This window comes from Mustela nivalis (assembly GCF_964662115.1).
Source record: "Mustela nivalis genome assembly, chromosome: 12".
NCBI classification, from domain to species: Eukaryota; Metazoa; Chordata; class Mammalia; order Carnivora; family Mustelidae; genus Mustela; species Mustela nivalis.
Window position 1 is genome coordinate 102,849,667 of NC_139031.1, and position 27,317 is coordinate 102,876,983.

The 27,317-nt window shown below is 44.9% G+C and overlaps 1 protein-coding gene and 1 long non-coding RNA gene across 3 annotated transcripts in view; one reads left to right on the forward strand and one right to left on the reverse strand.

The window, feature by feature from the left end:
* POU6F2 (POU class 6 homeobox 2) overlaps positions 1–27,317 on the reverse strand; it is a 369,574-nt gene that overhangs the window by 21,110 nt on the left and 321,147 nt on the right. The window contains exon 7 of the mRNA XM_082692653.1: positions 8,333–8,539. Within this exon, the coding sequence (XP_082548779.1) occupies positions 8,333–8,539 (207 nt within the window). The remainder of the gene's footprint in view (positions 1–8,332; positions 8,540–27,317) is intronic.
* On the forward strand, positions 3,084–9,093 carry LOC309845139. Of its 2 annotated transcripts, none has more exons than XR_014301064.1 (3): positions 3,084–3,341; positions 3,972–4,060; positions 7,474–8,418. It is a non-coding gene; the product is annotated as an uncharacterized lncRNA (long non-coding RNA). The 2 variants fall into 2 exon arrangements; XR_014301065.1 differs by lacking the exon at positions 3,084–3,341 and adding an exon at positions 8,846–9,093 and having other exon boundaries at positions 3,648–4,060; positions 7,474–7,526.

Below are 27,317 nucleotides of genomic sequence, written 5' to 3' on the forward strand. Positions count from 1 at the left end.
GACCCTGACTTGAATCTGAAAATCATGTATTGTAATGTGCAATTACTGGCAAAAGAAATAGGTGTATAAATACCTCAAACATAATGGACCATAAAAAGTGACAGAAAGTGCAGGGAATTAGGGAATAAGGAGAAGCCTGGAGGAAAAGCTTCTTTCCTTTTCCTTCCTGGAGAAAAAAGAGAACTTGGAAGCTTCTATAGAGGGAGATGTTTTATTATATTGCCTTGATCTTGAGAAGCCAACTACATGGGTACCATTGATGGGATGCTTCCCACGTGTTTTTGAGTGTACTTTTAAATTTTGGTATTAGCCCTCTTGGTTATATGATGGTGTTGTCCTTACAGAAATGGAAACAAACTTAAGATGGCTTGGCTGGGGTCACACAGCTGGTATAACTGAGCTTTGAGTCCAGAGAAGTCTGACTCAGGAGCCAGAACTCCTTCCAGCAAGCACACCGCTGCCCCGCTCCTGTCTACACTGGAAGCAGGTATGAGTCAGGGAGATAGCAGGAAGCTCTAGCTGGGGTTGTGGGAACAGACAATGTGTATTCAAACGGGACATGCTGAGCTACACTCTAGGGTTGATCAGCACGAGCGTACATGGTGGTCTATCATTTTGAACACATCTCATCTCTTTTTGCTAAATATGACAATTTAAGTATTTTTCTATTTAGGATTATTTTCTACATACAGGTCCTGAAGTATTTAAAAATGTCATATTTTTTTAGGGAATCATGGTAGTCAGAGGTGGCCAGAGCATTATGACTTACTTCAGTGTCGTCTGGGACACACCTCGGATTGAGTTGTCTATAGATTGTCCTTTGTTTAATGTAATGAGTCCCAGTTATTTGGAGCACCCCAAATTTACTTTTCTCAGTATCCCGTTTATATGATGATATTTTCTATTTATTCACTACACCCTCTCTGTGCTGCCTAAAGGAGCTGGAGTTTATTTTCATTAAGTTCCAGGAATCCTTTGCTTGCCTTTTACTGGGCTGTAAGTCAGATGTAAATAGGCTGTGTTATGGACTGAAATGTGTTACACCCCAAATTCGTATGATAAAGCCTAACCTCCTGTATCTCAGAATGGGACTATAATGGGAGATCGGGTCTTCAAAGAGGTAATTAACTTAAAATGAGGTCCTTAGGATGGGCTTCATCCAGTATGACTGGTGTCTGCCAAAGAAGAGATTAGGACACAGACTGGGAAAGGGGGGAGACCACATGAAAACACATGAAGGAGGTGACCACCTGCAAACCCAGGAGAGGGGCCTCAGGGGAAGACATCCCTCCCCAACACAGTGATCTTGGACTTCCAGCTTCCAGAACTGTGAGACAATAAACTTCATCCTATCTATGGCATTTTGTTATGGTAGCCCAAGCAGGCTCATACAATCTGAGAGCACAGAGTCAACAAAACAGGAGAGGGAAGGGGCAATTCATGTTAGCCTGGGCTTTGCATTACCCAGGGAAGGAGGGAGGAATGTCCATCTCCTCCAGGAAATGGCAAACAGGGAAGGATAGGATTCAGGGTCTCAAAATCTTCTCTCTTTCCATGCTTTTCAGAGGCTGGTTTCGTTGGTTTGTTTGTGTTGGCTGGAACTAAAGGGTGTTTAATATATTCAACAAAAGTAAATTCAAGTGCAAGCATGCTTTATAGATGTTCTTGCTTTTCTATGCCCTTGGCTCCCTGTATAGCTTCCATGGGTAACATAGTATATCCTTAATAATGTTTTAGTTTGTGGAATAAAGCATCTCTTCCAATTGAATCCACAATTGCTATAAAAATAAGTGGAGGTGACAAGTGTCTTGGAAGTGGAATAAAATGTGGAATGTGCTAGACAAGTTGGAAAAATGAGTGCATATAAAGAGTAGAATTCAAATGGAATTAAATATAGAGAGATTAATTCAGGGAAGAAAAAACTCTCCAGTTATGCCAAGGCCAAATGCAGGAGGTCTGGCCTTTTACAAGTATGTCAGGGAGTCATAATGAACGCCAGGCTGTATCCCCAGGTGGTGCAATGAGAATGTGAACACAACCCCAAGAGTTCTAGCAGGAACAAGAGCATGAAGGAGGACATGGTGATTCTCCCTCCCTGCACTGGCTGGCATTTTTCTGAGTACCTACTCTGTACCTTATAATAGCCTAAAGAGAAATTCAGTCAGTGGATCTCAAGATACAGCATTCGTCAGAATCACCTGGAAGAGCTGTTAAAACAGAGATCATACCCCACCCTTGCCTGGAGGGTCTGATGCAGTACATCTGGGATGAGGCTCAAGAATTTGTATTTCTAACAAGTTCCTAGGTGATGCTCATGGTTGGGGGACCACACAAAGGTTCTGAAGGAGCTTTTCTTCTAAAAAGGGTAAAGGAATAGGATTTATTATGCCAGATGAGAGAAACAACAGCTTGGACTTAATCAGAACCTTCAAGAATGAGGAGGACCGCCTGAGTGTTACTGTGTTACTGAGCTGCTCGTTCTACGGTGGGTAGGACAGGAGCCCAGGTCTTAGATTTGCCAAGATTTAGAGTTTACATCAGGACAAACCAGCTTGAAAAATTTTGAGGACCTGGAACATGACCTGAAGTGGCGATTTGAATTCCTTTCTAGAAGGCTTGAAAAAAGCAAGGAGGGAGTTGTCCTTTTGGCGGGGGAAATTCATGAGACTCCCTGAATTTTCCTTCCAGTTCTCTCCATGACCCTGAAACAGCTCTTTCGCTTGGGCAGGAGGAAGAGCCCCAGATGTAAGCCTCCCTCGGACACTTCCGGTCTGCAGGGGAGTTACGCACCGGAAGCGGAAACGCCCGCTTCCGCTGGACGCAAGAAGGAGTCACACTAGGCCCTGGAGCCTGCGGGGAGGTGAGGAGAGGCCAGGTGGGGACGGGATTCAGGGAGATGCCTGCACACAGGCAGGCAAGGCCGGTGGCAGTCCTGAAAAGCAGCGAGGCCAAGTCGCTCTGGGCCCTGCCCGCGGTGAGGGCTCAGTCGATGGCGTAGATTTCTAATGACAGCACAAGGGATGACAATGAATGGAACGGAGGGAAGGCAGAGATGAGGGAGCATGTAGGGAAGCTTCGAGAAGAAGGGATCCCAGACAGAGGGGCGGTGGCAGGAGTTTGCCAGACAGAAGCGGTGGGAAAGGCGCTGCGGGCGGGGGCACTGCGGGCCGGGCTTGGCAGGGAGTGACAAGGGGAGACCGGAAGGCAAGATACCCAGCTGTGCGGCTGGAAGGTCAAAGGGCACTCTGCGTTGAGCCAGTGATAGGCGTTGTATCCATCTAGGAGAATTCCTGTGCTGCTTCAGATCCTTGTGGGTGGAAACGCCTCATTTGTGTCTCGTGGTGGGTGGCTCCGGAAAGAGACCAGGGACCCCTGTTACAGGCAGGTGGGGGCTGGGAAGGGCAGCTGACGTTCCAAAGCAGGTAAGGGAGTACATATTGTATTTACTTGAAAAACAAATGAACGTATTTGGGTAATCAGATGGCATTGGGGGGCAATTTAAATAAACTACTTTCCTTTGGCTTCCTGTTAACACCAAGATTACATTTTGAAGAGAAATCACGTGCCTTCGTAGATGGCAGTCTCCAAGGATTATATCCACAGCCTTTAATTTTCGAAAAATTCCATTGCTTTAATTTTACAGATTGCAACATTTTTTCCTTTCAAATGTCCCTATGCTCTTAAGCGTGCTAAAAACTCCTGCTAAATTTTGTTGGAATTTAGTTAAAGGGAGAATAAACATACATAAAAATGATGTCTGTGCTGCTTATGGACACATCGTTAATTCACAGTCACAGTTGTAAAGGGATCTGGGGCCTCACACTTTGTAGAGTCCCATGGAAGGAACAAAAGGCTCCTTTCAAAATCCACCAAATATTTTGGATTAAGTAGCTTCTTCCCCCCCCCCCCCCCCCCATTGCACAGAAAGATACTTACATCTTTCTCTGTTTTTTTTTTTTTTTTAAATCTAGTCTTTTTCTGACTTTAATTCTCTTGCACTGCTCACCAAGAATCTCCGCTGTGATACTGTGAAGACTATATCTAGGACCATCAAGTCATGGTATGTATTTAAGAAATATTTTGCTTGCTTTCCAGATGATAACTTTGTAGTTTGGCAATCTTTTATCATTGGCATAAATCATCATCAAGAGTAGTTGAGGGTTCACTCTTAGTTTTTATTCATTCATTCATTCATTCATTCTACCCTTAGACTTTATTCAGGTTCTTTTAATTAATGCTAGGTAGATGTGAAAATAAAGTTAAAGATGTAATTATTTTTGTTAAATTAAAACAAATCACCACAAGCAATCTGATCCAAGCTACTTCACTCCCATGAAAGTGAACTCCCTCCTGAGTGTGAGTTAGGGAACTTTCTGCTCCTATAATTTATGATGTATTTTACTGTTGGAACTATGCTCTTGTGAGATCAGGCATTTGTCATAAATCACATGAAAAAATAAATTGAGAAAGTTCTCTACTGTATGATAGAAATCCTTTATTTTTTAGTGGTTGTCTGTATTATATTTCTTCAATGTAAAGGGTAATATTTAAAGAAAAAAAATTGAAGACCACTATCCTTACACCTCCAGCTCTGAGCTTTTTACTCTTGGACGCTTGGGCATTTTATGATCCGCTCTCCTCAGGATCCCAGCTTTTATGTCCAGGACTCAGACTTGATTGTCTCCCATCAGTTCACCCAACTTGTTAACCATACTAGGTGCTCTGAGGTGTTTCACGGTGTTTCAGAGGCGGATGGCAAGAAACAGTACCAGTCATTCATTTCTTTCCACCATTTCCTGATATTTCCAACCAGGTTCACCCTTGGTTCCCTCGATCTTTCTGGGACTAGAATAGACCATGGGCATGTGGCTAGAACAAGAAGGATGGGCCCCGGGGTGTCTGCTGCTTGGAGTTTCAGGAAGTTTCGCTTGCCACTCTTCTCCAGCTGTGCTCATGTGTTCTCTCAGCATGAAGGTACACCAGAGGCACTTGTGCACACATCAGTCCAGGACAGTCCTGCTTATAACTGAGGCGAAATGGATTTGCAAGGCACACCCCCAAGGGGCTGATCTACAAGTAGGCAGAGAGGCAGGGAGAGAGAGAGAGGAGGAAGCAGGCTCCCCGCTGTGCAGAGAGCCCCATGCAGGGCTCGATCCCAAGACCCTGGGATCATGACCCAAGCTGAAGGCAGAGGCTTTAACCCACTGAGCCACCCAGGCGCCCCGGGCTGGCTGTTTCTTAGGAGTTGCTGGGTCCTAATTCTACAGTAAAGAAGACAACCATGGAGGTTAGAGCAGCAGAGGACCAAATGTTCCTGCAGTGATAGTGAAGTTTGCTCCAGCGACCAATAGGTGCAGGGTGAGAACGTTTCTGAGGTGTGTCTGTGCTCACAAGAGAGGCTGTGGAAATGGATCAATGATGTGTACTTTGGGCAAAGAGTGAAGGAATGGTACCATATTCTGCCTTTTTTTTTTTTTTTAATGCCATTTCTTGGTTAGGTCCTTCTCCTGGATTAAAATCCTTCTACCTCAAATCTAGAGCTGTAATTTTATGTAACTCAAATTGTCTATCACCTACACGCCCTCCACTGAAATCCAAGGTGAGAACGAGACTACCTTGTACTAAATGTTGATGATTTCTAATTAATTCATCACCTTCGTGGCAATTTACAACTTGGCTTTGCTGACAGAAATAGTTTTAGCAGATTGTATGAAAAGAGGCTGATCTCATTTTCTCCCTCCTAGAGATAATTTTAGCCTAAGTTTGAACAGATAGAAATAAGTCTTAAAAAGCCAATAAAAGATAGAATCTCTTGCCTTATTTAAGGAACCATTTAGAAGGTAAAGAGTCCAATGGCATCTTGTATATAGTATAAGAGATAAGCTAGCTGAGAGACAGGGGTGTGGTGGGGGAGCGAAGTCCTCAGTGGTATATTTTGGCAGGGACTGCACCACGGCCTAGGATTAAGCTGAGGAAGAAGAGGGGTGCTGGGAGCCTTGGCTCTCTAGGCAGTAGACTTACAGATTCGGTGGGAGAACCAAAGGGCATAAGACCAGAGTCACCATCTCTAGGAAGTGTGTTCAGGCCTGACTTGGTTTTTTCCTCCTCCCTCAGTGGAGGAGGTGTCCTTGCTGGACCTGCTCCTAGATCCCCTCGCTACTCCCTCAGCATTTACTAGAGATCTCAGGTACATATTTGTGCAAGTCTTTGATGAATGTCCATATTCCTCCCTAGACTCATGGTATCCGTCATGTTTATGACATGACATGTCTATGTCTATGTCATGTCTTTGTCATGTCTCATGTCATGTCTATGAGCCTAGCTTCCAGGAACAGTGCCTGACAAATAGCAGGTGGGAATCTATATACATATATATATATATATACACACACACACACATACATACTCAGTTACTTGTTCAATAAATATTTTTAAAAATCTGTTTTATACATATATATGTGTATGAAACAGATTTTTAAATATTTTAAAAATATTTATACATATATAAAATTTTTATACATATATATGTATAAAATAGATTTTTAAAAATATTTATTGAACAAGTAGCTGAATTTCCAAGCATAGCCTTTAAGTGCCACCAAGAATGGGCTCTATGCATGGCTGGATCAGAAGCCAAATGGCTGAGATATCTGGAAAGATACTTCTACTTTGTTACAGGTGATGAATAGAGCAGTGCTTTCTTCTTCCTTTTTCTTTCACATCCTATTTCCTTGCTAGACGCTTCCCATTATAGAGTTTTCCAACAACTCATAAGGCCATGTACTTAGTCACGTACTCACTGTTAATATCTGTCTTCTCCCACTACATTTCCTGGTAGTGCACCCTCCAACTGCAAATCTGGGTCTCAGCCTGGTCCAACTTTGGCTTCTTCACTCACCCTGCTGCTGGTTTCAAAATGTTTCAAACAGAGCAGCTCCAGACTTTAAAGCGTCACAACAAAGAGAGAACTGATATTTCTCCATTGCTTTACCCGATATCATCTCTGCAGTGTTTGACACTGTGTCGGTTCCTCCTTTTAAAAAAAAACTCTTGGATGCTCAATCACTACCCTCTAGATTCCTCGCCTCCTTAACTGGCCATTTCTTCCATCTCTTCCTTCCTCTTCTATTCCTTAAAAGCTGATGTTTCCCCAAGTGACTCTGTTGTCTTCCTTCCTTCTTATGCTGCTCCTGAGTTTTCTGAAAGTTGGTTTTGCTTTCAGTGACAATGTATGCACTCGCTGACTCTCAGGTCCTGTCCTGGAGCTACTACAGTTCCAGACTCTTGGTTTCAACTATCTGGCATGTGCTTTCATAAATTCCTGTCCACGTTTTACTATAGTCTCCTAAATGGTTTGTTGACAATTGATGTTTCACCACTTCAGCTCAGCCTCCATCTGCTCCCCGAGTTAGAGTTGTTTTCTTGAAAAATAAAACTGAACATGTCACTCCTCCCTTTAAATACCTCTTACAGGTTTCCAGAGCTGCCGAATGGACGGTCATCACCATCATCATGAGCGTGTAAGTGTTTACTGTGTACCAGGCACGGATCACTTCATACAGATGGACTCACTGAATCCTCGTGACCACTCTGCGAGACGGGTACTGGTTATTCCCATTTCTCAGATGAGGACACTGGGGCACAGAGATGATGCGTAATGCGTTCAAGATCACATGAAGTCCATCCTTTCCAGCTTGATTATGGAGCCCTTTCTATGAACCTTTCTTCTATTTCATGACGCTCCATCCTTCTTCATATTTCCCTGTCTTTGTGCCTGTGACCTGGCATGTTGTGATTCCATCATTGTTCCATCTTCATTCATCAAGACTCTGTCCCCAAACCATTTTCTCCGTGAGAACTCAAAACTCCTCAGACAGAGTTGGCCGCTCCCACCTCTGTGATGATTCTAAACCTTGTACACACCTGCCCTGCTATGGGACAGCTCCTGCTTTATTTCACAATGGAGCAGTTTTTTTTTCATTAACAGTTAAGGCAGAAGTGGACTTGGCTTCCTCTTGACCCCTTTTAAAATTGTCTGAAAATTAAGTATCACCAGTGTCCAAGCAAGGACACATCCCTATTGAATTTTAGGCGGCTATTTGTTTATAACTTAATATATTCATATTTTTAGGTTAGAGAACTAGCTCTTACCCATATTCTCTAAGAATGTAATAAGAGCTACTTGCCTTTTAAAATTATTGATGTGTTAGGATTCAGGTTGGAATCTTCTGTGGTTTTATAAAAATTACCCGTCATTGATTGAGCGCAAACAGAAGATGAGTGGGAAGGAGGTGGTCCACGCAGCTACAGCTGCCTGGACTTGGGCCGTTACCTGCTGGCCGGGCTTGATGGGTGAGAGCGTGATGCCCTGGGTGTTGATCACTGGCAGGATCTGGTTCCCGATGACTGTGGCAATGATCTGGCCCTGGGCGTTGGTCAGGAGCTGGGGGGTGATGGGTTGCACTTGCAGGCCCTGAGTGCCACTCGCTGCTTGACTCGATGGCCCCGGATTCGGCATCAGAGGGATGGTCCCAATAATCTGCAAGAGATGGGCCCAGAGGTGAGGAGGCGGGCTCTGCTCTGGTTCTGCACATGCAGCTGAAGGTCACTCATGCCTTGCTCTGTGCAGGAGCCTCCCAAGAGCCTACGGAGAGACTGTGACCAGATCTGGAGGAGGGTGTAGAAGGCAGGGGTAGGGAACAAGCACCTGCAGGAGAGATAAGCACACGTGAACGGGATGCATGGGAAGGCGGGGGGAAGCACCTTACTTGAAAGCAAAATCAACCTTTGGTGAAGACGCAAACTTGGGGTTTCACAGACATCTGCTTTGTTGTCTCCGAACCAGCCAGAAGATGGACTTCACAGGCACCCAAGACCCTCTTCTAGCAGGGAAGCCACATCTCTTCCCCAGAGGAGCATCTCAGACCTGCTGTGCTCCCTCACATCTTTCCCCTGCCTTGTTCTCCTCTGCTCTCTACATCCCGGCATCCTTTCACCTTCCATCCTACTCCCCCAAGGTCCTCAGCAGCCTAGCAGGAGTGCGTCTCTCCACCCTAGTTCTGGCATCAGGGAGACAGGGTTGCCTTCCCAGCTCAGTCAGGGAGCTTCCGCTTTCTGAAGGTTTGAGAGAACTGGGATCATAAACGAATGCCTGAAACTCTTAAAATAGAGTTGGAATGACAACTGAAAATGGCACTTTTTGAAAATGTGCATTTTAGATAATGTGTTTGCAACCAGGTCTTAAGGGTTAGAAGTTCAGGGCTTCTGTGGCGGGTGGCAGAGAAGGTTTCTGCTTGCGTCTAGCAGCTTCTGGCTTCAGTGAGGGGATGGGGCGGAGTGTTGCAGGAGGGACCTGGCTGGATCTGGTGATGGCGCTGAGGAGGAAGGGAGCAAAGGGAGCGTGGGCAAGATGGCAAATGGTCACGGTGTCTATGAAAGCTGGAAACATGGATCACATTCCTATGCTGCTAAGGGCAAATTTAATCAGTACAGAATGAAAAGATGATCTGTCTTCCAAAGTTATGGACTCTTCTGGGGGAGTCACGGAGCTGGCAGTTGGAGGCTTTCCTCTCCCACACAGCGCAGGATGGTTCAGCAGGGCTGCTCTTGTAGTCACATTCCAGGATTCCCTCCTAGGGTGAACCGTGGTCACATGACGTGAGGACCACCTAGACGTATTTATAATACTGTCTCCAGAAGTGCTTTTACGTCCATGGTTTCGTTTCCTTCCATGTTCTTACTTCCGCTAGGAAGTGGGCATTAGTCTGCCCCCTTTAAGTGGCTGGGACCGCGGAGGCCCAGCTGTCGCTTGATGGAGGTGTTGGTAGGTGACAGCGGGGCAGTCTAGGTGCACCAAGCGTCTGATGGCGGCGCTTCCATCATGTCATCTGTTTCCCACCGCAGGGAGGACGTGGGAGAGGGCCCACTCTTCGGGAGGGCACTGTGTCCCGTGGGAACTTCTGTTGGGACAACATGCAGCTTGCAGTCCCGAGTTTATAAATGACTCTGTTTTCCGGTCCCACAGCCCTCCAGAGAGGGCTTTGAACACAGGTTCTCAACACATGTCTTTTGGACGAATGGTTTCTAGCCTCTGCTACTCCTACGATTCCAGAAGCAACAAGACTGGCCGGAGAACCACAAGGGCAAACACGGTTTGGTGATGAGGATTGCGACAAGAGGGAATCCTCCTGGCGCTGCCGTTGCTCCCACTGCAGGAGCCCCCAAGGGACGGTGCTAATGGAGCAGCTGTGTGCATACAAAGCAGTGGCGGCAGTTGTCAGCGGATGCCGTTGGAGGTCATGTAATGCCTGCGAGAGCAGTCAGCAGGCCCTGAGGGAGTCCGTCACTCTGCGGGTCTCCTGGGCAAGCCTGCGGGTCCGTCTGGCAGCATCAGTGGTGAACCCATCCCAGCAGGGCAGCCAGGTCAGGACGAGTCCACATCAATAGATGAGAGCATGCAAGTGCCGCACTGAGTGGTCTTGCACGAAGCAGCTCAGGACCCAGAAGCTGTCCCTCTGACCCCACGGGTGGTATGTAGAGACCTGGGGAGCAGGCTCCTTCTCCCACACCTACATGTACCTGTCTAGTCTGGCCTCCCCGTGTCTTCGACCTGAGAAACCCCAGTCCACCAGGTTGGCCTGAGTTGGAAGCCGAGAGAAGCCAGATTGGTTTAGGTGGCAGGGTTGTGGGTTCTATTTTAGGCAGCATGTCAGCGTGTTTAGGAGCCCGTGTGAGTTAGTAAGCCGGAAGAAGGCTTCCCAGTGAGGCACAGCGCCTGACAGCTAAGCCCGCTGTGATGCTGGGAGGCATTCTGCTCCCAGAAGATTGACACGAGTCTCTGCTCCCATCACGGTAATGAGATGCTTTGCCTTCTTTCCCAGCGCAAAGAAGAAAGGCAAATGCAAACGACTCTCCAGCCTTTCCCCAAAGTGCATCCTTGCTCTGAATACTGTGCTTGACATTACTAAAACATAGTGCCACTAAAACTCCTCCCTACCAGCTCCTCTTTTCTTTTGGGGGGCCCAGCATCACTTGCCGTGGCTAGCATGGGAGCCAGAGGGATCTGGAACTGCACACCTGGAGGAATCCTTTAATAAGGAGGCTTTGCCTGCCAGGTGGCGGGTGGGGGGTGGTTGGACCGTTCTAAGGTCTGGAAGCCTTCTGTGAAGCTGTGCATTTCTCATTTTTGTTCCCCTTGCAGGGGAGTTGGGATGACTTTCTGGGCATGGCAAGAACTTGGCAATGCACTGTGGGGGTTTCCCAACATCCCCCAGTGAAAACCAGAACGCTGGTTTTCATTTGCTCCCATTCATTGAGGGTAGAGATGATCACACAGTGCGGTCTACAGATTGCCAAATGTGCCCGTTTTGTTCAGGTTGGCCCCGACTCCTCTCAGTACTTCCACAGACCTCACCAAAAAGCTTCCTCCGATCCTGATGCCAGAGAGATCTCAACAAGGAAGCCAGAGATGCTGAGGCAGCCATGGTGTGAGGCTCTTGGCACTTGTGTAAAGTTGGCAGTTTACTGTATTTGAAACTGTATTTGAAATCAGAGGCCTTTTGATATTCAAGGGAAGTATTTACATCAATACGTATTCCAAGGAAGTCAGGAAATTAAAACTGACCATTGATATTTGGAGAGCTCCTTCTTGAGGGCAGAGAGAGAAGGGATGCTTCTGAGACATCTGGAGACCAAGCCCTTTGGAGTCTGAGTTTCTGGCTCACAGAGCTAAGGATTTGCTGCTAGGGGAGTTCTGAAGGAAAGATGCTGAGTGAGCAAAGCCAGCCAGTAGGCTGTGACTCCTGGTCAAGGCATTAACTGCATCAAGAGAACTGACTTTGGCAGAGCAGCCTAGTGCCTGCTGACTCTTCTCTGCGTGGAGTGTAGCATCATGCGCCATGGAGAAGACTGAGAAGATGCAATTAGGGACAGAGGAGGGGGTAACAAGGCAGGCACATCTCATGCAAAGATTCTATCAATTCAACAGAAAAATGATATATACCAAACAAGTAGTAAGGACTACTGATAAGAATCTCTATATCCACGTGGTGAGTGTTCCAAGGTCTGTTGGGAATGAATGAGTGGTATCAGAGGAAGAATGATGAGGGAGTTCAGGGAGACTTGACTGAAGAAATGGGGCAGAGCTGAGTCTCGAATTTTGGGTGGGATTCGGCAGGGCAGAGAAACCATTCCAAACAACAGACGAGCTGGCCATGAGAGACATGGGGGCTGGGGCATTGACTAGTTTTCAAGCAAGAGGGTTGAGACAGTGGATCAGGGACAGGTCAGCATGGAAGCTGTCAAATTGCATTCGGGCAAGGAGATTCAACGATGGTTTTTGAGCGGGTGGAGAGGAGCGCTGAAATGGAGTTACTTCTGGGATAAAGACAAAGATGTGGACGGTAATGAGAGGCTCTGGATAGGAGCTCCATCGCCAGGATGCCATTCTAGCTGGCCAAGGGTGAGGAAAAATGCCTCCATGAATCCTTGACAGAGAGGTTCTGGAGTCATTGTCACTTCAGTTCAAAATGCATGGCCTACTTTATGCCTTGGTTACAACATTAGAAATTTTGGGGTGAAGTTATTGTCTCATCAGTCCCACAGCAAATAGCTCGGGCATTGTTTGCAATGATCCTCGATGTCTTTGCCTTGGTTCTAACTGTAATGATTCATCTTCTGATGAATGCTGTAACTAGGGTTGGGCCCTTCGTATCATAATGACAGCTTGAGATCTAAAAAAGAGTTCTGGCCTCTTTGACGGAGGACTTCCTTGGTTGTTGCAGCTCGTGTCCACCTGTCTTTTTCTTTAGAAAAGTTATAAGCATAAACCACAACAGAAAATGAAGTCTGTGGCACAAGAGCAACTAAAAAAATATAGTTAAAGTGACTGCCGGTGTTCGTTAGCACGTGTAATCCCTGTTCCTGTAAAAGTTTGGGTGGCATACCCATAAAAGTGACTGTTGTGCATTCAGCGGCAATGAGGACTATTGTCTTGGAACTGTAGCAAATCTCAGCAATTTGGGGTCACGTGGTTATCTTTACAGTGTCCTTAGAGACTTCGTACTAGTTGAGATGCTTAGTAGGGACGAATTAGAACTGATGGAGATAACATGTACTGAATTCATTCACTGCCTACATGTGGTGTCCTCAGCAACAGCAGACGCTGGCATCACAGAAGCCCAGGGCACCCAGACAAGTCATCTGATAGGCCACGTGTCATAATTGTCTATGACATGCTGTTAAACTCTGCCACAGAGAATGTGTTTGCAGATGTCACCATTGACAAGTAATTTCATTGCACGATCTTTAAGAAAAGGAAATCCATCAATGCTGTGAATCGGTGACTTTCTCAGCATCTTCAATCCATCAGCAGAGATGATTCTTTGCCAAATATTTGTGTAATCTCAGCACTTTTTGGTCAAGAGGCTTTTGTTAACACTAGCATCCAACAAAGAGCACCAGAGCGCCAAGGAACCAGTATGAGTGATCCCCAGGATAGAAACAGCTCATTACCTTCTCCTTCCTCTCTGGTCTGGCAACAGCCATTCTCTCTCTTTCTCTGAGGGAGGATTTTGTCTTCTTTATATAACACATTCAGTGTGGGGTGCCTGGGTGGCTCAGTCAGTTACGCATCTTCCTGTGGCTTAGTTCATGATCCCTGGGTCCTGGGACAAGTCCCACATCAGGTTCCTTGCTCAGCAGGGAGCCTGCTTCTCCTCCTCCCTCTGCCTGCCTCCCCTATGCTTGTGCTCTCTCTCTCTCTCTCTCTGTGTCAAATAAATAAAATTTTACAAAAATAACACATTCAGTGTGATTTCACTGGGCTCCAACTGTAAGGTTAAACCCACTTAGCCTTATTTTGGCAGCTCCGATTAGGATGTTGGTTCCAGGAAAGGTAGGAGAATACAGTTACTCCCCAAATGAAATTCTTTTTTTCTGAGATGCACTGGGGCCTTCTTGCATTTAGCACTCTGTCCACGATGGCGAAGAAGAGAGGCGTGGGTGTTGAAATGGGCTTTCACAGAGAATCTGAACCGGAAAACAGTAAAGGCACGAAGATAAGCAGATGAAGGAGCTCAAAAGAGGGAGACGCTCAACTAAGGACCCTTGGGTTTAATCTTGGAGACAATGGCAATCAGTTGGTTATGGCTTCCCCAAACTCTGGAGGTGTCAGCGTTCAGGACAAATATAACACCATGAGGGATGAACAATGTCTGGCTTGGGCATGGGCAGTGGGAATGGCGGTGCCTGAAGGTGGTATCACCGAAGCCCAGGAGATGAGGCAAATTATATCAGACCAATTTGCAAGAAAGGGACTCCACGTAGTTCTTTAATGAGCAACTGCGATGCTTGTGTTCTGGGTGTTGAGAGGTGTTCTACCCCTGGGAATATGTACCTACTCAGTGTTTCCTGCTGTCAGAATTAGGATCCCTGTTGGATGATTGGTTTTCAACTTCAGACCCCCACTCACAGACAAGAGTAAAGAATTAGAAGTGCCAGGATCTTTGCAGTGTCACTTGTGGTCACATTAGGAGAAGGATAATTTGCATGAAAACCAGATGTTGTAAAGATAACCATAACATCAATAAAAATAATCCTCTAAAATCTTCCTAAGAGCCATTAAAGATCATTCTGCTTAATGGAATTTAGGATATGTTTATAGAGGAATTAAATTATCCACTGCCCAGGTGCAAACCCAGGTTTTGCCCCTAACCAGTGGGAGATTGTTGGCAAATGACCTCACTACCTAGAACCTCAGGGTATTCATCTGTAAAATGGGAATAATGACATCCACTTCATAAGGGCATTGTGAGGATGAAATGGGACACAAGTCTCCAAACAATACTTCACTAACCAAACTGATGTTCAATAAACGTTTGTTCTTAGCTTAATTTTGTTAATATTGCCTGTGTGTAACTCCTGGCGTTTGTATTAATTTGTACAACTCTCTTGTATTTTTCTGAGTGGTATGACTTTACTATGAAAATAGCTTACCAAGAAGAACAGAAAACAGTAGTTCACCATGAAAAATAGTTAAATCCTTCCTGTCTTATAATAGAATGCTAAGCTGAAAGTTTCCATCGAAGCACCAAGATTCAGTAGGTGTTGCGTTCCAAGGGAGGGAATAGACTATGCTGCTGAAAACCAGGAGGACAATTTCTAGAATTCAGAGGGCAGACACAGAAAGATTTAAAAATTCTGTGTGTCTTCCTCACTCCCAGGAAGGGGGCATGGGGAGTTTTCCCTCACCTCCAGGTTAATAAAGGTAGTTAAGTAAATAGTGTTCCCTCAAAGTTGGGGAACATACGCCATAAGGAATCTAAAGGTGAGAGGCTATGGTTTTTGAGCTGAGGAGGGAAGAGAGAAAAAGAAGAGCAAAGAAGAGGAAGGAAGAGAAAGGAGAGGGATGAGAGGGAGAGGGACAGAGAGAGAGGGCTCTACTGCATTGGCCCTTGCTACCCTCCCACTGAGAACAGGCAAAGACGGGTGAGTGTTTCCCTGGACTCATTATCAGGGGTCTGAGCCAATTATAATCCTGTCCCAGAGGACCCCCTTGAGGAATGGGCACTGGGACAGAAAGCCTTGGAGAGTAGACTTGGAGAAAACCAGTCCCTGGAGGGGAGTATGTAGCTGGAAGAAAACACATTGCTTATAGCACTGTGCTAATAACATAACACAGAGCTGTAGCACTGTCCTATAGCTGTTGGAAGGTCCCAGCTGTGCCTCAGACAAGCTCGTGGGAGAGCTGGCTTGAGCCATCTGCTGGCCCAGAGGGCAGAGGCTGTCTCTCAGCAGTTCAACCTGGGGCCGCATTTATGCCCATCTGTCTTCTCCCCACCTCAGCCTGCCTTGTCAGGAATGGAGGCAGCAAGCTGAAGGAAGGAGAATCACTCCACCAGAGAAAGTACCCTTTCCTACAGCAGCAGCTGCAGCAGCGAGAAGGAGGTCCACCTGGGGCTTCTGGTGGCTGTGGGACGTTTAAGTTAGGTTCCAAGTGTTGATTACTGTCATGGATGGGGTATCTTGTTGGCACCTTAAGGTCACTCTAGAAGACTCTGTTTCCTTAAGGGCCTATGAGAAGTTGTAGGACAAGAGTCTGAGGTTTAATCCAAGGGGAGGGGACAGCCTGTGGCCACCGAGCTGGTTGACAGGGACAGTGAGAGGCTCTGAGGATCTTACCCTGCTGGGTATCACTTCTGTCCTTGTTCCCCACTTTAGGGGAAGGGTCTTCATAACTGCCAATTACGTGACCAAGAGATTTAAGCTTGTCCTTCCGAGACCATAGTTCAGTAGGTTTTTTTTTTAAATAAGTTAAACATGACTTAATCATGAATATTAACAAGTATTTTCTAAGCCATTCCTATCTATAATTTTAAAAACAGGTAAAGAGAGGGGACTGCCTTTACCTCAATCATCAAGGTCAGTAATACTAAAAAAGGAGTCCCTGTGGGTCACAGGACTTTGTTCACTAAGAACACTTGCAAGGTAGAGGAGAAATGAAGGCAAGAAGGAGGCTTAGAAGTGGGGAGAGAGTAACGGCTGCTGGAGGAGTTACAGCTGTGAGCACAATATACACATTCCCACGTGTATATTGAACTTATATTGACTATATTGACCATGAACTATATTGAACTATATTGAACTATATTGACTATGAACTTGGTTTGGTTCTGAGAGCCTATGCTGACTGTGGACAGGTCAGCCGGTAAATTACTGAAATCTACATCCAAAACTCACGAAGTACTCTATGTAGCTAATTGAATTTAAATAAAAAAAAGAAAAAAGAAAAAAATGTCAGCCGACTTAAAAACAAATAGTATGGCAGTGGCTTCATTGCTGAAATGCCACTGAGGCTCTTCACAACCTGGGAGCTACACTAGGGAAAGTCAGTGGCCCCCAAAGGAGGGGAGAGTGTCAACACCCAAGGGAAGGTCAGAGGAATCAGGGAATTTCAACCCAGTGGTTTGGCAGTTATCTTAGCAAGACCATTCTCATCAGCAACAGCAGATTTATAAGATGTGATAAAGGTGTGCATATGGGTCTTCCTTTCCTGTCTTATCTTTAATTAGACATATGATTAAGGAGCACAAGACCATCCAGTACTCCCAAACGCAGCCTGGAACACGGTCTTTAATTTGTTTAATTGTCGAGAAAGAAAAAGTCTAATGTAAATGTGTTTGTTTTCCAATTCCAAATGGTGAGTCGGGGAAAGGGATCCCACTCGACTTTCACGAGGGGAATGATTTGCTTATAGAGCATGGCCTGAATCCTGGTTCTGTGGCCCATTAGCAGCAAACACTGTGGAAGAAACTCCACATCTCAGGGAACTGACAGGCCTCCCAGGTAAGAGTCAACTCAATTGATACAATGATCATTCTTATTGGACCTGAGTCTTTCTTGAGTCCTTTGGCAAAATGAAGTTAGCAGCTGCGGCCACGGTCTGAACTGTTGACAGTTTCTATTACAATAACACTACAACTGAATCTGGCACACTCAACACTCTGCATGCAGGTGTTTTTTTGTTTGTTTTTTCCCCTCAATTTTTAAAAATTTTAAGATGCATCACAATATCTGTTCTTACATATTTTACTGTAAACGTGAGCTTTTCCTATTCTCTCTTTTATTTGGTTTTGTACTCAAGCATTAGGAACCATTGGCAGAATAAAAGTTTTGATCTAGAGTGTAGTCTAAAGATTAAATTAAATGTGCACAAGATGATCCTACAGTGTGATAGGAATTAAGTGGGGAGTTATTGTAATTGACTGCCTGTCTTACTCGTGGAATGACTGGTGGGCAGGGATCAGTGTCCAGGACACTAATCCTTTTCTTGAGCACAGTATAGGTGCCCACTGTCAACACAAGTTCTTTTGTTAAAGATTTTTATTTATTTATTTCTCAGAGAGCGAGAGAGAGCACAAACAGAAGGAGCAGCAGGCAGAGGGAAAGGGAGAAGCAGACTCTCCACTGAGCAGGGAGCCCACTGTGGGGCTTGATCCCAGGACCCTGGGATCATGCCCTGAACCAAAGGCAGGTGCTTAACCACTGAGCCACCCGACATCCCTCACCGCAAGTTTTAAAATTGTATCTGAATTATAAATCTACTCTATTGGAAGGCATATTGGTAAGCTCTGGATTATTTAGGAGTTCTTTATTTCTCTGTGGTGCTATTTTCCCTCTACTACTCTGCTTTTACTTAACTAGAATGTGGGAAGAGGAAGACAGAAGAGGGGAGAATGAATTTTGTAAAATATTCGCTCAGAGTTTTATTGGGCCTGATATGGAATTCAAAGTTGAATGACTTCATCTGTGACTGGACAGAAATATCTAGTGACACAGAAAAGGTTCTCCTAGCAAAGCTCAAGTAAACATGACTTTCAGGACTAAATGCAATTTTCTTTGGGGAAGGGAAGTGGAATTTGGAGAGATTCTTTTGGAAATGGAAGGAGAAATTGCCACTTTGTTCCATGCCCATCTTCCCCTTGGAAATTTATTGCTTATGGTTAGCAGTTTGTGTTTGTTTATATGAATATTAATATTTACATATTAAAAGTATTTTTGTATAAAGAGATAATACCATATTAGCAACTCTTTTACTGTCAGAAAGAGTAGGGGATTGAAATGACTAGGTGATTCTAGCAAAGAAAAAAATCTCTTCCACATTATCTGGAAAAGTCAGGTAATTGAACATCTCTGTTTTATTCTGAATGGCTTCAAAATTAAAAGTGTTGCTTTATTCATTCATTTGTTTCATGCACAAGTTAAGCGCTTATATACTCACTTACTCACTCACTCACTCAGCAAATCCTTTCTGGGGTCTGCTCTGTGCACATCACCCTAGTACCACCTGCTCTCATTCCTACTGTAGAAGACGGGGAAATCACCCAGCCATCTGCGTTCATGAAAATCCCTTCTTTTGGATTAACAAGAGCATTCTGTAAAGCTTGCTGTCTATGGCACCAGCAACTGGCCAATGAAGAAAAGAGCCGAGGTTTCTAGTAGGCCGGATGGTCAAGATGGCAGCCACTGTATGAAGCCATAGCCCCCACTCTTGACGAGTAGGGGCTGCAGCCTCTTTTCTCCTTCCGAGAAACAGCTGCACTGATCAGAGAAAGAGTATGTTTTTCCACAGCAGCAGCAGCAGGAAGGAGGCCCCCTTCCTGCCTGGTGGCTGTGGGACGTTTAAGTTAGGTCCCAAGTGTTGAGTACTGTCATGGAACGGGGCATCTTGTTGGCACCTTAAGGTCACTCTAGAAGACTGTGTTTCCTTAAGCGTCTATGAAAAATCGTGGGGCAAGAGTCTGAGGTTTAATCCAAGGGGCTTGAGGTGATCTCCCGCGGTCCCCCTTATTAAGGACTGCCTGTTTGCATGCTCACATGTGTCATTGGACAGCTGAATTCACCCATCATTGAGAGGTTCTTATTTTCTCTTGAAAAGTAGCAGGGTTTTTGTTGAATCTTTGAAGAAGGCCAGGCACTGTTCTACATTTTGGGAGACTGAGGGAAAAAAAAAGAAGCAGCAGCTGGATTTGATGCCTGCTGAAATCAGGTGGCAATCAGGTAGCAATCAGGGGGGTGGTAGAGGTAGATCCATTGGGACCTCTGGTCCCCAAGAACATAAACAGAAACTGCTGGTTTCCCACTGGAGACGAGGAAGGACAGGAGCGTGGTGGGGAATGCCCCTCGGTTTGCACAGAATGACATTCCTCCTTGGCGACCACAACCCCGTTGCAAGACCTCTGCCATCTTGATTCCACTACAGGGATCCTCGTATGAATTCATTCTTCTGGTAAACGAGGGCTCTGGGTCACTGTGCTGTCACACAGCTCCCCCCTCTTCATCTGTGAACGTATCAAGACTTTCCTATAGAGAATCGGAACTGGAATTTAAAGAATGCATATTTCAGCCCATGGTTAATACATAACAAGGGCAAGTGTGACGTCTGGTACCAAAGCAAATTCCTTCATGCCGTTGTGGTCCAGGTGTCAATTTGTGGCTTCTCACTCGATTTTCAATAGTAGGGAATGAAAATGTTTGTAAATATGATCTAATGCCCCAATTTCCAATTCTCTGCAGAGCCTTTACATTTTCGTTTTTAATAGTCGTTATATTTGCCTAGAGGGTTGTTCCACATACCAGATAGCAAAGACAGATTCTTAAGGATGAACTGTAACATTCGTTATTCATCATCTTTCCCTTTTCCCCCAACGACTACAAATTAAACTCTGAGTCCTATTTATTTTCTTTGCTGCTGCTAACGCTGTGGAATTCCGAAAACATTATTTTTCCCTTCCAAAGAGGATCATCACTGTAGTGAAGCCATCATTTTGCAGACAGACCAACTTTGTAAGATTTTATATGGCTTTGCCTAAGAGTTTAAGTTTTAATACCAGCAAAAAAATACCTAGAATGTGGGGAAGTATTTCTGCTTCTGCCTGCCGATGCCAGATTAAGTGACTAAATCAGATTAATGTTATTTATTGCTTGGGAGAACACCTTTTAGTTTGACTCAGCCTTGGTCCTTAGAAGCTTTAGTAAACATCCCTAGATGAAGCTCTGGACCTATGAACTGTATATTTTATATTTTTTCCCAGATGGGAGAAAAAAAAAAAAAAGCAATAGCAATGAGCTAAAAAAAAAGACCCCACAAACACACACACACACACACACAAAAACACAAAAAACAAACAAACCAAAAAAAATAAATAAATTTGGGACCAGTGATCTCCAACATTCTAGGTTCTTTGGAGCAGTGGGTCCCAGTGAGGAAATGTTTGGCAATTGCTCAAGAAAAGTGCTGCCCATATTTAGCATTACCTAGTACTGTGAGGGCATCCAGCCTGTAAAGATGAATTTAAATAAATATAAACAAGAAAACAAGCATCTAAAAAAAAAAAAAGAAGCGTAGGGAATGAAACCACTCCAAGCATCATTAAAAAATGCATCTATTTATTACCACCTGGTTTCATGAGTCTGAGGTGATTCATATGCTTTTTGTCAAGAGAATATCCATTGTTGTGGCAAAATTAAATGTATTTTGATACTGCTTGCCATATTTATCTATCTGTTCAATCAGAAAAAAAGTTGCCTCATCACTCTGACATATATTACTTTTTCAATTTCCTCTTAGTAATTTTTTTTAATACTCTTTAGGGTGAGACCACGGAGTTTCTCATTTCTCACAACAAAGACGGTAACTCATTAGAATGATGCTGATGAGTTTTTCTCATAAAATTGCATCCTCATTTTCAAAGGTGACCAATCTGCCCCCTTAGCCACAGCCATCGGGCAGGTGTCGATGGATGTGATTGAAAGGGCCAATGCCCCTGTCCTGGTGTGGTTTCTCATGGTTTTGCGCTTCCTATTTTAAATGTCCCTGTGTGTGTGTGTGTGTGTGTGTGTGTGTGTGTGTGTGTGTACTGACTCAGGTTCTTCCAATGCAGTCCAAAAAAATGTAATTTATCATAATGAATCAACCACCACTGTAATGATTTTTTTAACTGTCCTGTTCTAAGCTCAGTAATGTAAAATTTATACCAATGGTATGAATTTTGGAATTTTTAATTTCAAAAGCTGTTTTTGAAGTATAGCTTTATCAGGAATAAGTTTGGTTCCTTTTAGAATTTTATTTATTTATTTGAGAGAGAGAGTGAGCGAGACAGAGCACAAGCTGGGGGAGGGGCAAGGGGATAGGGAGGAGCAGACTCCCGGCTGAGCAGAGACTGGAAGTGAGATTCGATCCCAGGACCCTGGGATCCTGACCTGAGCTGCAGGCAGCAGCTTAACCACCTGAGCCACCCAGGTGCCCCAAGGATGTCACCTTTTATATTAAAAAACGCAAATAGTTCCTTTCTAATTCAATAATACTGAGAAGATCCCACATTAAAAATCCATCCATAACTTGCAATGAGATCTTCCAGTTCCGTGTCAGGTTAAAAGAGTTTTGTTTTGGTAGCAATACATATCACTAAATCTCTTCCTTTTGGTTGCCTGGGAGAGCTTGCTAATGTCACCTAAAGATTTACTGAAGGCAGGTGAATATGTTTTTTATTCTAGAGCATCAAGGAAAGCAGCAGTAGTTAAATGAACCTAGCAGGTAATAATACTCCTGTGCCCCTGCCTTTGGATTAAATGAAGTCCAGCAGCCACGTAGTCATGATAGAGAGGGAAAGTACACATTGCCTAGCCTTCTGCTGCTTACACTGTAGAGAAAGCGAGGCAGCCAGCTTAACCTGTTACTAACGGTGTGGGCAGTGGACTCAAAATCCTCCTCCTGGCCCTCCACGTGCTGGAGTGACCATAGGTCTCAAGATGCACGGGGTCAAGGGAACAAGACGGTAGGGGTGGAGTTTGCTGGCTAACTCTGCTGTGTTAAGCATTTAACATCCTTTCTGACTTGCATACTCCTTACAGCAGCCCCTAAATGTTAGTAGTTTAAAAAACTGAACAAAGTAAACAGACAATGCCATTTTCATCAGGCACCTTAATGCTGGGTGCTTAAAAGCATTTCCCCATAAGACTTCAATATAGTTAACAACTCTACTTTAGATCAGCCACCCTAAGTGGATTAAAATATATGCGGGTGAAGAGCCAGAGATATTTATGGAAAGGCTGCCGTATGGCAGGCAGTGTCTGTTCCCGAGGTGCTGAAAGCGGTTTCACTCAGAAGAAAGCCGAGCTTCGAAGGCTTCGAAGAAACAAGATCTTCCCTCAAATCCAGACTCTTTCCCTTACTAACTGTGTGGCTCTGGGAAGTTGGTTCCCTTTTCTGAACCTGTGCTTGCTCAGATGTAAATTAGAGATATTAGACCAAGAGCAATGTGAGAATGAAATGAAATGATGAATTTTTGTAAAATGCTTATCGAATAATGTATTAGCTTATAATAATGTATTAGCTATTCATTCACTCCTCAGATTTTATTACTATGTTTATGCTTACTGTGGGCCAGGTGTCATTCTAGCCGCTTGGGATACATCGGTGAATAAGAATGTTTTAAATTCGTATCAGATCACAGTGATAAGAGCGATCACTAATAGCAGACAAGAATTGAGTTTCCATCCTGCCATCAGCTGGGTGATCTTGGAGGTTTATTAATCTGTACAATAGGGATCAGACATAGTCCATGGTTGGGGTAAAGGTGAAATGAAATAATAGAATATTATTGAATGCTAAGCAAATCTTTACTATGTGGAAAGTGCTTAGTAGGGGCACCTGGGTGGCTCAGTCAGTTGAGCGTCTGACTTTGGATCAGGTCATGATTCCAGGGTCCTGGGATTGAGCCCCGCACAGCGCTCCTTGCTCAGCGAGGAGCCTGCTTCTCCTTCTCCCTCTGCTGTTCCTCCCCACCTTGTGCTCTCTCACTCTCAAATAAATAAATAAATAAATAAAATCTTAAAGAAAAAAAAAGAAAGTGCTCAATAGATGGCAGGAATTTAGGAATTTTATTACTGTTAGTACGAATCCCTCTAACAACCCAGAGAGGAAGGGACTGTTGTCAGTGCACAGAAGCGAAGACAGCTGCTGAGTTAAACTAGCTGCCTTGCCTGGGGTGGCAGAGCTGCTTGGGGATGGTCCCTAACTTGGAAGCCTGTACTCTTTACAGTGGGTGCCTTCCATGGGACCAAGTAGACCTTCCCACTCTCCACCTCTAACTCTTAGACACAGTGTTCTGGTGAATATCTATCGAGAAGTGTTAGAGGTAGGGAGTGTGTAATGTGTTTCCTTTGTGTACCGGGGCGGTGCTTGACTGATGGCATTGACTTCTAGGTACAAAGCTATATCACATCTCGACTGTGCTGTTTTACCCTGAATGCCCCACCTTATGACATCTCAGGATCTACTTATATTGTTACTTTTACAAGATGGAAAAGGTTAGTTGATGAATTGATTCACAATTTGGAGCAATGTTCTATGTGAATGCATTGAATTTGGTTGGATTGTGCAAAGGCCTCCTTCTGTATGTTTGAACTTGAACCTGGCTCTTCCCACTGTTCTGAATTATGACTTTTCCATTCCTACCTACTTCTGATCTATTTCTCATTTCTCCCTTATTGGCCTGTGAGTTGAGGACATGTTGCCCATGTCTTTAAGAAGAATGTGTCGTGTCAACAACTGACAGGCCAACAAAAAAGTTGGGTGTATCATTGGGCATATGGCGTAGTAAATGGTTGGGTGAACATTTATTTGGAGGTTGAATGCATCTTACATGTAAATTTAATGTTTTCTCCTCTTTAGGAATGTTCTGCTTAACCATAAAAATCTTTCACTGAAAAAACTGATATTGATTTAGGGATGCTAAGTCAAAATTCAGTACTTCCTCTCTTTCCTCACCCTCAGACCCAAATCAGGTTTAATTTTCATTCTCTAGTTGTGAAAACTGAGACATAAATAGCTTCTACTTCCATCCCTGACTTTCTACTAAAAAATGTGATTACTGAAAAGAGAATTATCGTCAACAGCCCAGTCTTTTTGATATTGTATTTGGTTAAGGTTATTTATCAAATAAATAACACACTTCCTCAATTATAAGAGTCCCACATTTTTTCTATTTTTAATATCTGTGAAATCAGGTTGCCCTAACAGTTGATGTATCTGTTTAGTGCGGTAGTATTTTCTTCCATTGTAAAAAAGCTGTTCTTAAACTGATGGTGTAATTTACTATCAGTGACTTCCTAAACTCAGAATACAGTATTAGCTATTACTCTTTTTCTTTGGAAGGGCTTACTTCCCTAGAAGGGAGGCTTCCAAAGAGAAGGATATAGAAATGTATAGTGCCTTGCCACTCTGGGAGCTTCCTCAATTCCAAAATCACTTTACTGAGGGATACTACAAAAAGCTCCAAGCCGACATTCACTGACCTGGTGTTTCCTATGTGGCTCTGAAAGGCTCACTTTGCTGAGCGCCCATATCAAGGACACAGCATGCACTCTTCCAGCCTGTCTCAGCTGTCTGGCTGGCAGGCAGGGGACCTGCAGTCCCCCAGACCCTGATGCCCTGGGGCTCATATTCCCCTCCGCAAGATAAAGTGGAGACCTGAGGTCATTTTTTTTCAAGATTATCTCATTGCTTTAGAGACTCCCTCCTTTTCTGGTTCCTCAAATCAGCAAAAATAATGTGAGAATACTGATTAAAATAACATTTATTTTGGCAAGGTTTACATTTTTTTGTAGTTTTCAAGTGTGTGTTTATATATCTTCAAGAGAAATCTTCGAGGTTGATAGGGTGAGAATTACAGTTACCATTTGCCGATGGAGCGAGGAAGTTTCTGGAATCTGTGTCCTGTCTAATGGAGCATCTAGGAAATGAACCCAGGTCTTTAAACCTAAGAAAGTGATGATGGTACTGGAAGATGAGGTTGGACTTGGGGCTCAGATCTCAGTTCTGCCAGTTTCTTAAGGTTTCATCTCAAAAGTTTGCTTGTGTGCACAGCTGGGGTAATCAAACTGCGTGCTCTTCTAAGAACTAACACGGTTCTAGAGCTTTGCTCACCGAAATGAGCTACATGCGCAGGGGTTAGTGATACTACCTTGCGGTCGGGATGGAATGTCAATGCAGCTAGTCAAAGATGCGGGGAGTCGGATCAGTTCTGAGGAAGCTGTCTGTGAATAGTACCTCGAAACCCATTACCTGTTTGGAATTATAGCTGTTAATTAGGTTGTTTCATTAGTTAATTGGCCCCTTTCCTATTTATCTGGAAAGAATGTGCCCATTCTCCATTCAGGAGCCTACACAAGAACACATTTCACTGTTCCCAGGAAAATGAAATATTATGTTGAAGAACTGGAAAAAAAAAAAAAAAAAGCAGTGGAGAAAAAAATGTAACACCACCACCATCCAAAGTTCTGCTGTAGATGAAAGAGAACTTGGTTCTCTCTGGCTCAATCTACAGGGTAAATCCCCTAAAACAAGATTTTTTTTTTTTTAATTGTGTATTTCTGGCCACTCCTTTAATTGCGAACGACAGGTTGCACTGGGTGGAGCGTGGGAAGAAAGATTTCAGAGGGTGCTTCATTTTTAGTTCAAACTGGCCAACTCTCCGGGGTGTTGGCATTAATAGGATTAACCCTCTCATTTCAGAAATGGGGGCTGTAAGGAGGAATCACTCGGTGGGGAGGGAGAAGGCGACCTCTGGCCCGGCAGCCAAGGTGTGGGCTGAACCATTCACTGTCAAGTACAGGGCCAGGGCATGCTCCTGCCGTCTCAGAGACCCAATTATGTCCCGCGCGTCAGCAGGCGAGCCACTGCAGAGGCAAGGTCTCCCATCAAATCCATCTCCCGCGAAATCACTGCGGAGCCCAGGGCCATCAGGGCTCATTAGCGCCGTTTACCATCCAGGGAGGCCCACTCCTCAAAAGGGCGAGGACCCAGGACCCGAGAGCCAGGCCCGGGGTCACTCCACTAGCCGGCCCCCTCCTTTCCGGCCCTGACCAGAGGATCCGGGCGGCGCGTCCCGAGGGGACCTGCGATGGCCCTGCGCGCTAGCGGCGCAGCCGCGGGGTCAGAGCGGCGTCCGTCCACCTCCCGGTCTCCGCTCCCTGCAAACGTGCTCTGGGATGTGCGCGCCCTCAAAGCCGGGAGGGGGCTCTTTCGGACTGAATCATCAGCTCGCAGTCCAAAGCGCGGATAGGAACGAAGCGAATGACTCCCCGCAGCATTTCCCAAAGCGTGCTCTGCAGAGGTCCATTCTGCGAAATGTGGGGTGGACAGGAAGTTTGGGGAAAGCGGGGTCCGACAAGTTAAAGGGGTCTGGGCGCGTCGGAGCCCAGCTGCCCGGCCCCGCGGAGCCCCTCGGGGCGGAGCCCGCGCCCCCCGCCTCCCGGCCGGGACCCTCCTTCGTGCAGCGACCCGGGGGGCTCATTTATTTCCAAGGCGCACACTTAGGGAAACGGGGCTTTAATGCAATGGCCTCTCCTGAAATGAGGAAATAAAGCTCTCAATTGGGCTCGAAGGGGAAATTTGATATGTTAGTAGAAAGATTGAGGTTGTTTATTGTTGTTATTGTTTCATCTTTATTACTCAGATGAAGCCAGGGTAAAATTCTTATAATATTACTAACCCCATGAACATTTATTTCCCAGTCTCCGGAAAGAGCAGATTTTAAAAGTGTTAAAAAATGTGATTAAGGGGCGCCTGGTGGCTCAGTCGGTTGAGCCTCTGACTCTTGGATTAGGCTCAGGTCAGGATCTCAGGGTCCTGAGCGGAAGCCCCCCTCCCCACCCCAACTGGCTGGTCCTGGGTTTGGAGCCTGCTTGGCGTTCTCTGTCTCCCTCCCTACCTTGCACATGCACCCTCTCTCTCTCTCTCTTAAAAAAAAAAAAAA